At 36.9% G+C, this 12,767-nt stretch overlaps 1 protein-coding gene across 1 annotated transcript; it reads left to right on the plus strand.

Annotated features, from left to right (window-relative positions):
• Window positions 1–7,913: 7,913 nt before the first annotated feature.
• LOC130803251 (uncharacterized) lies at window positions 7,914–12,323 on the plus strand. Its single transcript, XM_057667446.1, has 3 exons — window positions 7,914–8,342; window positions 9,564–10,070; window positions 11,809–12,323. The coding sequence occupies exons 1-3, from the start codon at window positions 8,157–8,159 to the stop codon at window positions 11,998–12,000; spliced, it is 885 nt and encodes a 294-aa protein (XP_057523429.1). The 5' UTR covers window positions 7,914–8,156; the 3' UTR covers window positions 12,001–12,323.
• The last annotated feature ends 444 nt before the right edge of the window (window positions 12,324–12,767 follow it).

The raw sequence follows: 12,767 nt of genomic DNA on the forward strand, positions 1-12,767 counted from the left end.
TTAGGAATCCACGTGGATTCCATGTCATCGATACATATTGGGCATGCTTTCTTCCCTTAGTTCTTATACCCCGATAAGTTTCCATATGCCAGAAAGTCACTAACGGTGCATAAAAGCATTGCACGCAAGGTGAACTCCTCCTTAGCATATGCATCAAACACGGAAATGCCTTCATCCCACATCTTTCTCAAATCCTTAAAAAGAGGTGCAAGATATACATCTATGTCATTGCCAGGTTGTTTAGGACCTGAGATAAGAAGCGAAAGCATAATATACTTACGCTTCATACACAACCAAGGTGGCAAATTATAGATCACTAACAGTACCGGCCAAGTACAATGTTGAGAACTAAGATTGTCGAATGGGTTCATTCCATCTGTACACAATCTAAGCCTTAAATTACGAACCTCATCCCGAAAAGTCTTATGCAACCTATCAACACTCTTCCACTCCGAAGAAACAGATGGATGTGTGAGCAAGTGACCTTTCTTCACCCTATCTGCATGCCACCTCAACTTTAACGCATCTTTCTTTATATAAAACAAGCGCTTGAATCTAGGTATTATTGGAAGATACCACAATACCTTAGCAGGGGGCCCTTTAGCATCCCGAGCCCCTTTACGCTTGTAGTGCGATAAGCCACAACTAGGACACTCTTCTAAGTTCTCGTTTTCATTCCGATACAATACACAATCATTCGGACACGCATGAATATTCTGGTACTCTAAGCCGAAAGGACACATGAGCTTTTTGGTATAATATGTCGACTTTGGAAGTTCATTTCCCTCAGGAGGCATCTCACCTAACGCTTCTAATAACATTGTGAAACTAGCGTCACTCCAATTGAACTTTGACTTAACGTTGAAAATTGTCAACACTGCTGTTAGTTTGGTGAACTTTGTACATCCAAGGTACAAAGGCTTTTGAGAAGCCTTTGTCAACAAGTCAAAAACAGGAGGACGTTTTCCTAATTCATCCTCGACTCCCTCCATCATCTCATCAACACGATCTACATCCTCATCGACATTCTCTTCAACTGTCTCATACCCATCAACATGATCTACAACATCCTCATTGACATCAGCCACATTATTGACTTCCTCAACAACACTTTTCTCTTTGTAAACTGCCTCCTCACGATGCCAAACCCAAACATGATATTGAGGCCTAAATCCACGTCGAAGTATGTGCTCCCTAAGGATATGAACACTATCTACCTTTGATACATTGCCACAAGTGACACATGGGCAATAAAAACCAACTCCCCCCGTCCTAACTTGATATTCAACTGCAATACTACAAAATTCTAAAACGCCATCAATAAATTCTGACGATTCAATGCCTCCATACATCCAAGAACGATCTTTTGTTATCCTAATTAGTGTGATTAATTAATTCAAAACAAGATTAATAACAACTTTTAACATATATACTTAACGAACTCTAATTAACCACAAAATTAAGTAATAATCATTCATTTAACCTTAATTTACAATATTAATAATAAACCATCATAATCTATAAATTGTTAAAAAAATATGTATATTCTAATAAGAAGATTGTTTTAACCCAAATAATAATAAATTTAACCATAAACAACCCAAATTAAACCTAATTTACAAACTATAAAAAAAATTATGACAAATTTAAAACTTAAAAACCACAACTACATACACATATGAAATTACATAAAAATATAACAAAACATGAAATGTATGATAACTTTAAAACTTAAAAACAACAACTACATACACATTAATAAATTATGATAAATTTAAACCTAATTTACCAAATCAAAATGAAAATTATACCTTGAATTTTCGTGGGTTTTGGGTTGTGTATAATCTATACAATGAAAAAATAAATTAGTATAAAAACAACTAAGCCCTAAAACAAAATTAGAGAAGCTTGAACAACAATGGGTTTGAGAACTAAGCTTTAAAAAATTATACCTTGAAGAAGAACAAGAACTAAGCCCAAATTTCGTGGGTTTTTCGTGGGTTTAAGAAGAGCAACAACAATGTACGTACAGTCGTGCAGTTTGAAGCAGTAGATGATGAAGAAGAGCAAGAATGATAAAGAAGAGCAAGAACAAAGATGATGAAGAAGAGGGATTGAAGAGAAGAAACAGTCGTGGCTTTTTTGAAGAGGGTTTTGAAAAAGAATGAAACAGTCGTGTTTTTGAAGAATGAAACAGTCGTGTTTTTGAAGAATGAAACAGCAGAATGAAGAATGAATGTTTTCATTTTAACGTTAAAAGGCGGGTTTTTGAAGAGGTTATATGATGGGGGCAAAGCAAAAACCACAGCATTTTGATGATCCACAAGGTTATATGCTGCGGGCAACTAGAAAACCGCAGCATTTGTTGACTACTTTTTTTTCTAATTATTTTTCCTATTTATTGCTGCATATATTAAAAACCGAAGAAAATGATTAGCAGCAGATATGTTTTTTTCCACTAGTGTATAAAATTAAAAGTGTGTGTTGTATCATATTAGTAACATATGTGTGTGTGCAGAACATGGATTGTTATCATGTTATTCTGTATTGGGGTGGGGAAATTAGTCGTAAGGGAGTTGATATGGTGTATAATGGAGGATTGAATTCAGTTATGTTTATCCATCGTCAACATACGGCTTTTGAGGGGTTTCATACCAAAGTGTATGTTGTTATTGGTTGTGATTGTAACTCTTATAAATTAAAAATGGAGATGAAATATCCTGTGATGGGAAAAAATGTGTTGGTTCCGGTTAGGAATGATGAAAGCATAAGTGCTCTTGCTTATGCGGCGTCCCAAGCCCTTTGAACGACAATGGAGGTGTATGTTGAATTGGTTCCAAAACTGGTTAATGCGAGAAAAGCTATGTGTAGCATGGAACTTTCAGAATCAGGTCCTAGTATACAACATGATACATTCACAAAAATGTTAACAAACCCAAATTACGCAAATGAGCATTTAGATGAGTTTACTTCTCCAACTCATTCACATGCCATTGGTTATGGTGTAATGAACACCTTCTCCATGACTCACTTGGGTAGGCGTAATGCCAACGAGGTTGACTCTTTAGATCAAGAGAATAAGCATATTGATTCTAATTCAGAGGAGGAGGATAAAAGAAGAGAAGCTCTAGATGCAACGATTAAAGATGGTGCTCCATCTCAAGATTGGCTTAGAATTGATGAGGTTGATCAAAGATTGATTGATGCATGGATGACCTGGAATAATGACAACTCCATGATTGAAAATGGTGACTTTAGGATAGGGCACGAGTTTAACTCGTTAGACCACTTTAAGAAGGATGTTAAAGCATGGGCAATATCTAACAATATAAATTTCCGTGTAATTGAGTCGGAGCCTTCAAAGTATGTTATACAATGTACTAATGAAGAGAAGAAAGGTTGTGAATGGAGGATGACTATCATGACCGCCACTGGATCATTTAAGATTGTGTGATATAAGCCTCATAAACAAGATTGCTCAGGACATTACAATGATGACCATCCCTTCTTTACTTCTAATTTTGTTGTTGATCTCATGGTGGATATGATAAGAGTTGATCCAACTTTCAAGGTGAGGTCAATTGTTAATTTTGTTAACACGAAATACGGATTCGTTATAACATACAAGAGAGCGTGGTTGGCTAAAAATAAGGCTATCACCAAAGTCTTTGGGGGATTGGGATAAGTCTTTGAGGAGCTTCCAAGGTGCTTGCAGGCGTTAATGCAATCTAATGGAGGAACAGTGGTGCATTGGGAAGTCAAACCAACAATGGATCCTACCAGAGTTATTTTTCAGAGAATTTTTTGGGTTTTTGGACCATTAATTAAGGGTTTTCCTTACTGTCGACCTCTTATCTCTATAGATGGGATAGATTTTTACGAAAAGTACAAAGGCACACTTATGAATGCTATGGCGATAGATGCAAACTCTCAGTTGTTCCCACTTCCTTTGCCATTGTGGAGGGAGAAAGCAACGACACATGGAGTTGGATTTTGGATTGTATAAGGCAGTATATGACTAAAAGGGATGATTTATGTGTCATATCTGATCGTCACAAAAGAATTTTGCATGCAATCAAAAAAATTGGAAAAGGGTGGGAAGAGCCATATGCATTCCATTGATTTTGTAAACGACATCTTGCTTCAAATGTGCATAAGAAGTTCAAGACATAGCAGTGAAAAACTTATTTGGAAAAGCTTCTAAATAGAAAAAGATTCGAAAATATAATTTCTATATGAATCACCTTAAAGAGTATAATGAGGACGCATATAAGTACTTAGTCGATGGTTCTGTTCCAGAGCACCAATGGACTTTGCTTCATGATGATGGCCATCGATATGGAGTGAAAACTACAAACATGTCTGATGCGTTCAATGGCGTAATGAAAGGGGTCAGGTGTCTCCCAATCACTTCATTGGTTAGGATAATATTCTACTAGATCAATGAATACTTCGCAAAAAGGAGGGATTTGGGGAGAAAAAGATTAGAAAATGGACATGTCTATGCTAAGAAACCAACTGATATGATTGATAAGAACATTGAAAAAGCTCTCTTTCACAATGTTAGGATATATGACACAGTACGTCGAATATTTGAGGTCACCACCCGTCGTGGGAACAGGATAGTAGGAAAAAGGGAAGAAAGTGTTACATGGTTGACTTCAAAGCTACATCATGCTCTTGTCAAAAACCAACCATGTTTAAGTTACCATGCTCACATGTTCTTACAGTATGTCGAGCTCGTAACATTTCATATGATGCTTTTGTGGACCCTTAGTTTCGAACTACAGAACACGTATCCACATATAAGAAAACCTTTATGCCTGTTCCAGACATGTTCACCTGTACTCCTTGGAATAGTCTGACAGTTGTTCCAGATCCAACAACTAAGCGTGGAAAGGGACGGACGCAATCAACTCGCATAAGGAACGAAATGGATGCACCGGTGACGCGTCCTCATAACGCATGTGGCATTTGTGGATTTAGTGGTCATAATAAGAAAACATGTCCTCGTAGGGATAGTCAAATCTCAAATAGGTATTTTTTTTTTACTTATAAGCGATTATGTCATTATGATGAGTCTAACAATAACAGAAATAATGACGATGTCGGGCCCAGTTGATCCATCAGTACTTACGCTTCAGGCGACCCATCGGAGTGTACGTGCATGGGAGGGGTCAACTTCCTAGTTGGTGACTCGTCAGCACTAGCAGGCGAGCACGAGGGAATGGCAGGTTGATGAGAAAATGTTAGAGCTAGTTGATATAACTGGTTTTATTTATATACATAATTTGTTGGGTGGATGTTTGGAGCTCGATTGAGCTCTGATCACTGCATTAGTTAAGAGATGGAGACAAGAAACACACACCTTCCATCTTACTGTTGGGGTTCCATCTTACTGTTGGGGAGGGGAGTATTACTTTACAGGACACTACAGTGATACTTGGACTGCCATTGATGGATATGCAGTTATTGGTCATGGAGAGGGAGAGTGGACAGCCTTGGTTTGGGAGTTGTTAGGGGTATTTCTGGAAAACCCTCAAGACCCTACAAAGACAAAGATCATCATTGGATCTTCATTGAAGCTGACTTGGCTTCGAGATCGCTTCCGTGTGCTGGGCCAGATGCAGATGATGCTACTATTGAGAGGCATGCCCGCACATACATTTTTTATTTGTTTGGTTGCAACTTGTTCCCAGAAAAAAAACGGGGACTCCGTACAGTTGATCTACCTCCCTTTACTGTGAGACTTACGACGCGTAGCAGAGTACAGTTGGGGGAACGCGACCTTCTCATACTTGTATCGTAATCTGCGTAGGGCATCTCGCAAGGGTGCCAAGGACATAGCAAGGTGCCTGTTACTCTTACAGATATAGTCGTGGGAGCATATACATATATAAGGAGGCCAGTAATTCAGATGGTTCGACCCCAATTTGATGAGGTAGACGATGTAGAGCCGGTCTTAGTTCACAGCATCAACGTGGTAGGGATCCTTTAGTAGTGAGGTAATAATCTTCATGTAATTCAAATTTGATAATTTCACGTATCGTTCTCATAGAATCAATTTTTTCACAGATGGCTTCGAGTACATCTTTCCTAGTCACACTTTCCACATACTCTAGTCTACTATCGGGACTCCCTCGATCGACAAAGGGACGATCAGGTGATGTAGTAATCAATAATTTTGTTACTTTTGAATCATTTGTGTAAAATTACTAAGCTTATCAATTTCTTTGATAGATGACATGGCAACCATACACGGTGGCTAAGATGGAGGCTTTGCCTGACATATGTAGAGATAGCCAGGTATTATGTCGTTCCCGCTGTCCCCTAATTTGCTTTGACATCATGGAGTTCCATCTACTGGATCGTGTCATGCGCCAGTTTGGTTTGGAGCAGCATATTCCGGATGCTTGTGACACTCAGGCTACACTACATGCTATTGATCAGAGGACTGTTGACAAGAACTTCCTAGTTCGACATCGATCGCACGTAGATGCATGGAATGATCGAAAGCGAGATCGTGTAAGGAGAGAACTACACAGGTTAGAGCTTGGGTATGTACATGGCGTGGTATAGGCAGATCACGATATTAAGCGTCACAAACCCAACATTTACACAACCAACATTGCACTATCATCCAACTGCTACAATTGGTAGGCTTTCTTTTAACGTCCAAAAATATGAATTAGTACATGTAATTCTTATAAAACATTCATATGTAGGCTGAGGGCATAAGATCGGTTCTAGTACAGTGTAGTGACACAACACAAGGTGCCTCTGCGTTGCCTGTGGATGTGGTGTATCGCTTATGTACTTAGACCTTGGGCTCCATCAACACGTCATTGACGGAAGTCTTAAGTCTGACGGGGTATGATTACCTGATTTCCAGCCGTCCCACTGCCATTGATGATGACATGTTGCACACTCCTTCCACTAGAGGTTCTGGTTAAAGAGGTAGTTCTTCACGAGGTTCTAGTAGAGGTTCATCAAGAGGATCCGATCTTTCATCTAGTCGAGGTCGATCCTCGGGATCTTCATCAATATCTACAGGTGCTATGTCGCCATTTGTTCCCCCAGGGCCCGTGTCCACTCCTCTACATCCATCGCCTCCTAATCGGATCTTGATGTATCAATGTGCTAGTCAGTGACGAGCACTTGTTCTTAAAGTCATCACAAAGGCTGATGAGTTCACATCGACCTCTACGACCGATGTACGCAACAAACGGGGTCGGGGACTCTAGATTACTTGACTTGGGATGATTATTGTACATATTCAACTTACGTATTAATTTGGATGGTCGTTATGTAATATATATGTGCTATTTTCATTAATCATGTGTACAATCGTCCTCGTTTGTCCTTGAAACATCGGTGAATGAGGTGTTTTGAGTACTGGAGGAGCTTGTTGGTTCATTTGTTATGTAATATGGAGTGTTAAATTATTTTAATGCAGGGTATGAAACATTTAATGTTCCAGAGTGTGATTGAAACGAGGAAAAACGTTTGCAGACAAAACCGCCACTTTAAGTAGCGGTTTTAGTATTTTCCAAAATTAAAAAAAAATGAGGAAAAATGCTACAGACAAAACCGCCAGTTAAAGTGGCGGTTTATATCATAGGTGAACCGCCATTTTAAGTGGCGGTTTTAGTATTTCTCAAAATTTAAAAAAAAGCATTAAACCGGTATGTGTAACAGCGGTTTATATTGTCATGCAAACCGCCATTTGGAGTGGCGGTTTTGTGTGACTGCAAAAAAAAAAAAGAAAAGCTATCCTACGTGGACGGCATTTAGGGAAATATTTTTCTTGTTTGAGGCACATTGGAAATTATTTTTATAATGGGCAATAATTTGAGAAAAGTTTCCCTAATGAAGTGTGATTGTTTTACACATCCCTTGGCTGACTTATGTCATGACTCATGACTAAATTAGCACACAGTAAAATATAATAACACACTTCCAAAACATAATTGGGTAATTGCATTTGCAATTGCATTTTGAATTTTTGATAGTCTATCACACAAAACAACATCCCATTTCCACTCTACTAGTAAATTACAAGCTTCTGGAAATCTCTTAGTCTTCTGATAATCTCTTTCTCGGCGCTCTCCATTTAATTTCATTTCCAAATCCCTATTTTTTTCAAGCTCACAAAAATGGCTGTTTTTCTTTCAAGCATTCCTTCTTTTTTTCACCCTTCATCTTCATATGCTAAGCTACCTTCATTATCCCACAAATCTCTAATCTTCCCTCTCAAGCCTACTCTCAAAAATTATTCTCTTCTCCTTAATCGCCATGGTTTTAGGTGCTGTGTTTCTTCCCAAGAAGACTCAACGGACACTGTGAGATTCTTTCTTTGATCTCTTTATTTGCTAAACATTGTTTTGTGAATAGTGTTGAATGTTTGATTTGTGAAATTTGGACTGATTACTGAAGCTCAATGAATGAGGATTAACATTACGCTGTTGTTGTCATTGATATTATGCCACAAATGTGCTCCTAGGAGTATATTTTACTGGTTATGTGTTGCATATTAGTCTTGTTGCTTAATCACTTTTGGTAGTTATTTTGCTCGTGCAATACAGGAATCACATATCAAATTGTCAATTTGATTGTCTCAGATTGCTAAATAAATCCAATTATTCCACGGCGACACCGATTCAACATAGCGCCCAATTTCGACTTTGTCCAAATGTGTAGTTTGTTATAGACATATATAAATGTCCAAGATTGATACAGATATATAAATGTGGCTTATTTTTGGGTTCAATGTTGGTGATAGAGTTATTAGACCCTATCATAGAAGGATTTACCTCGACACCAACACATTTAAAAATTTAATGTGCGTATTTGAAAGATATTCTTCTTGTGAAATTGCAACTTTGCGTATTGTTATTAAGTAGAATTTAGATAATTTGTGGCTTATTTGAGTTATTAACTTGGATGAGTCGAATTATTTTCTTTAGTGAGAACCTATGCAAAATGTTGGCTATTTGAAAAACAATATTGTTAGAGTCTCCATATTGTTAAACAAATTAAATTTGTAAAAGATGATATAATCGACTCCTTCGGAGGACTGGGAGTCTGATTCGGAGCAAAGTCGGGTACATGAAATTCGAGTTGAGTCTTAGTCGGAATTGAAAAAAGTCTTGAGTCTATGTGCATATATAAGGAGAGTGGCATGACACTTTAGCTATACATATTGGGATATAATTATCAATGATGTCCATTCTAAATGGAGCCATAGATTTGAAATAATTTGGTTTCAATCATAATAGACTGCATTGAAATGGCTCATTAAATCATGTGTAAATTTGCATATGATGCTTACAATGGCTTATCAAAAACAACCTTTTTGTTATTGCTAATAAGGGTAAGGTTGTGTACATCCAAATCCTCCAAATCCTGTCTAGGTTGCAGCCACTTAATGGTATTGGGTATTGGGGTAATTGAATGTTATTAATACAATGACCAATGAGAAGGTATTTGAATCTTGAAGCTTTTGATTGAAATGAATAATAGTTACTTGTCTTATGCCTTGATGCTTTGTACTGGTATTTTAGGTGGATGAGAGAAGGATATATGAGGAAGATGTGGAAGCGGCGGAGATAGGTGATAAGAAGGTATGGGAAAGTGTGGTAAATCTTACTAAATTCTACAAGGAAGCTGTTTTAGCTGGGGATTACCACACTATTGCTGAAATAGAGACGGCATTTTGCAAACTAGAAACTGAAAAGAATGAGTTGGTCCAGAAATTAGCCACAATGACAGAAGAGATCTCTTCTGGAAAGGAGAAATATATCCGCCTACAAGCTGATTTTGATAACTTTAGAAAGAGATACGAAAAGGAGAGACTTTCGGTTCAAAACAACGCGAAGGGGGAGGTTATTGAAAGTTTTCTTCCAATGGTGGACAATTTTGAGAGAGCAAAGCAGCAGATCAAACCTGAAACTGACAGGGAAAAACAGATTGATACAAGTTATCAGGGCATATACAAGCAGTTTGTAGAGGTCATGAGGAGTTTACGGGTAGCTGCCATAGCGACTGTGGGGAAGCCTTTTGATCCATCTGTAAGTGTTATTTATGGTGTTATAGCTGTTAAAACTTATTATTCTTTAACTGCGTCTTTATATTGAAATTTTTAAATGAATCCCCAATTATGTCCTTTGAGAAGGTAATGTTCTTGCTAAAAGCCCATTGAATGTATGCTTGCATTGGTTGCTTCATAAAGAATGTTGTATTTGCAAGAGAACTATTTTCTGTTGCAGAATTTACATTATCGATCATGTTTTTCTCTGTTTTCTCTTGCTCAATTCAGTGCAAGAACTATTATCTGTTGCAGAATTTACATTATCGATCATGTTTTTCTCTGTTTTCTCTTGCTCAATTCAGTGCAAGAACTATTATCTGTTGCAGAATTTACAAGATATTTCCTTCAAACTCCTTGGAAAAAATTACTTTTGACCTAGGCCAACTATTTTTGTCCCCTTTACATGGCTGAGAGATAAATTTAGCCCAAAGACTTTTGTAGTATGATACCAATGCCTTGATATGCAATGAACAAAAATCTGTACGTTAATTATAAAATATGATGTAGGAAACTTCATAACATGTAGAGCTGTTCAAAAGTGACCCGACCCGAAAATCCGATCCGAAATTGAAAGTATACCGACCCGAAAATGTGTTCCTTTTTTAGGTTATCTAATCGACATTACCCGACCTGAAGCTATACCCGAACCGATTGACAACCGAAAATGGGAAATTGAACCCGAGCTGTAACCGATTTTTTAACCGACACATAACCGTTAACCGAGATTACCCGAACCTAATAATGACCGACCCGAGTCATATCAGACCCAAATCATGCTCGAGACGGAATTCGATCCGGCTAAAATCGATTTAACCCGAACGAAGTTTAGATCGAACTACTGTAAACCTGAACCAATTTTTTATATAGAAGTATGATTGACTCATATTCAATCATTTTATTAGTTATTTTAATAAAGTGATAAATATTTTAATAAAATAAATTTTATAAATACATGGTTTCAAATATTTAGAGTTCATAATCAATGGTCAATGTGTATTTAATTACTTTTAATCGAATTAGATGAAAATTGAGAGAACTTTATAATTTTAATTTATGGTCAAATAAGTAAAAGTAACAATGTAATAATGATCACTAATTGATTTGCATTTTCACTATTTTGCTTTAAGTAAAGAAACCTTATCATCAATTAAAAAATGACAAACATCTTGATCTGATACTGACTCGATTAATAGTAATTAGTAATTCGCAATTCGTAGCCGAATTCTACTTGAAAAATACCTGAACCCGATCTGTACCTGATAAAACCGAACCAATTATTGACGGATGACAACCTGAGACCGATTGAAACTCGACACAAACTTCAACCGACACCGAACTGATGCTAACCCGATAGCTCGAATAACCGATCTTCAACTGAACCGTGACTAATCGACCCGACCCGAGTGTGACCCGTCGCAACACGCATCCGAAATATAACCGATCCGAAATACAATTGAATCGAATGACACCCGTCCGAAACATACCCGATCACCCGAATGAACACTTCTAATAACATCTGAGAAAAGAATACAACATTCAGTTTGTGTTTAGTTGAAAAGTCAAGGAAGTTCATGGGAGGTTGATACTTCAATTTGTTTCAAGTTAGATGAATGTTTGTTTATATGGATTTAATAGTACAGTTAGTTGGTGCCATGGTTCTCGGTGTTCAAACTAGCGCACCTTAAAGACCTGAAACATGTTTTTATTTCCTTGTGTAGTTGCATGAGGCAATAGCAAGAGGGGAGTCTGAAGAGTTCAAGGAAGGAATTGTAATCCAAGAATTTAGGCGTGGTTTTCTGCTCGGTGATCGGCTTTTGAGACCCGCAATGGTTAAAGTTTCTTCTGGTCCTGGTAAGAAGAAAGATACTGATGCGCAACCCGCTACTGCTGCTGTTGTGGATGAACATTAATGCACAATGCCTGACCAGGTGCGAGAAATTTTTATACAACCCAAATGTTATACTTCAAGACGATGTCGTTCATCACCTTGATTGATGCCTTATGGTTTCTACTGATTAAGGTGACATTGTTTTATTATGAGTTCATGATTGTTGATAGAAAAGAGAAAAGGTTACAAAGGGACGGGACAATGGTTATGTTACGGTCTTGTTGCTTTCACTACTGGAGGGATTATAGGGAGAACAATCTAACATCTATCGAAAATGTTGTAATCTAATTCTTTTTGGAGGACTCATTGATGTAAACTGAAATTATATATATATATATATATATATATATATATATATATATATATATATATATATATATATATATATATATATATATATATATTTAAAAAAAATATATTTCTAGTGCACTTCTTTCGTCTCTTTTAACTTTCGTAGTGCAGAGACTGCAGTCATACTACACTATCCCACTCCCAAAATCTGTAGATAAAGTGCTAATTTAGGATTTTTTTTTGATACTTGTTTGGTCTTGTTTAATATAATAGTTTATTTGACAATTTTAGCTTATTTTGATGCAAATAGATAGTTGGGTGGCCAAACCATCTAATACATATTTGATAAATTAATTAATTATTGTTTTGAATAAGTTATTTTGAATAAGCTGATTTTCTCAAATTAGCTACCAGCTTTTATACGATTGTTAAACACTCATTTTATTTTTTTTAATATATTAAGCCCTTGTTGAATTATTTTATTATAACTCAATTGTT

This window comes from Amaranthus tricolor, chromosome 16 (genome assembly GCF_026212465.1).
Source record: "Amaranthus tricolor cultivar Red isolate AtriRed21 chromosome 16, ASM2621246v1, whole genome shotgun sequence".
NCBI classification, from domain to species: Eukaryota; Viridiplantae; Streptophyta; class Magnoliopsida; order Caryophyllales; family Amaranthaceae; genus Amaranthus; species Amaranthus tricolor.

Coding starts and splice junctions, on each gene's coding strand:
- LOC130803251 (XM_057667446.1), top strand. CDS start 8,157: ATGGCTGTTTTTCTTTCAAGCATTCCTTCTTTTTTTCACCCTTCATCT. Junction 8,343..9,563: donor AAGAAGACTCAACGGACACT/GTGAGATTCTTT, acceptor CTGGTATTTTAG/GTGGATGAGAGAAGGATATA. Junction 10,071..11,808: donor GGAAGCCTTTTGATCCATCT/GTAAGTGTTATT, acceptor TTCCTTGTGTAG/TTGCATGAGGCAATAGCAAG.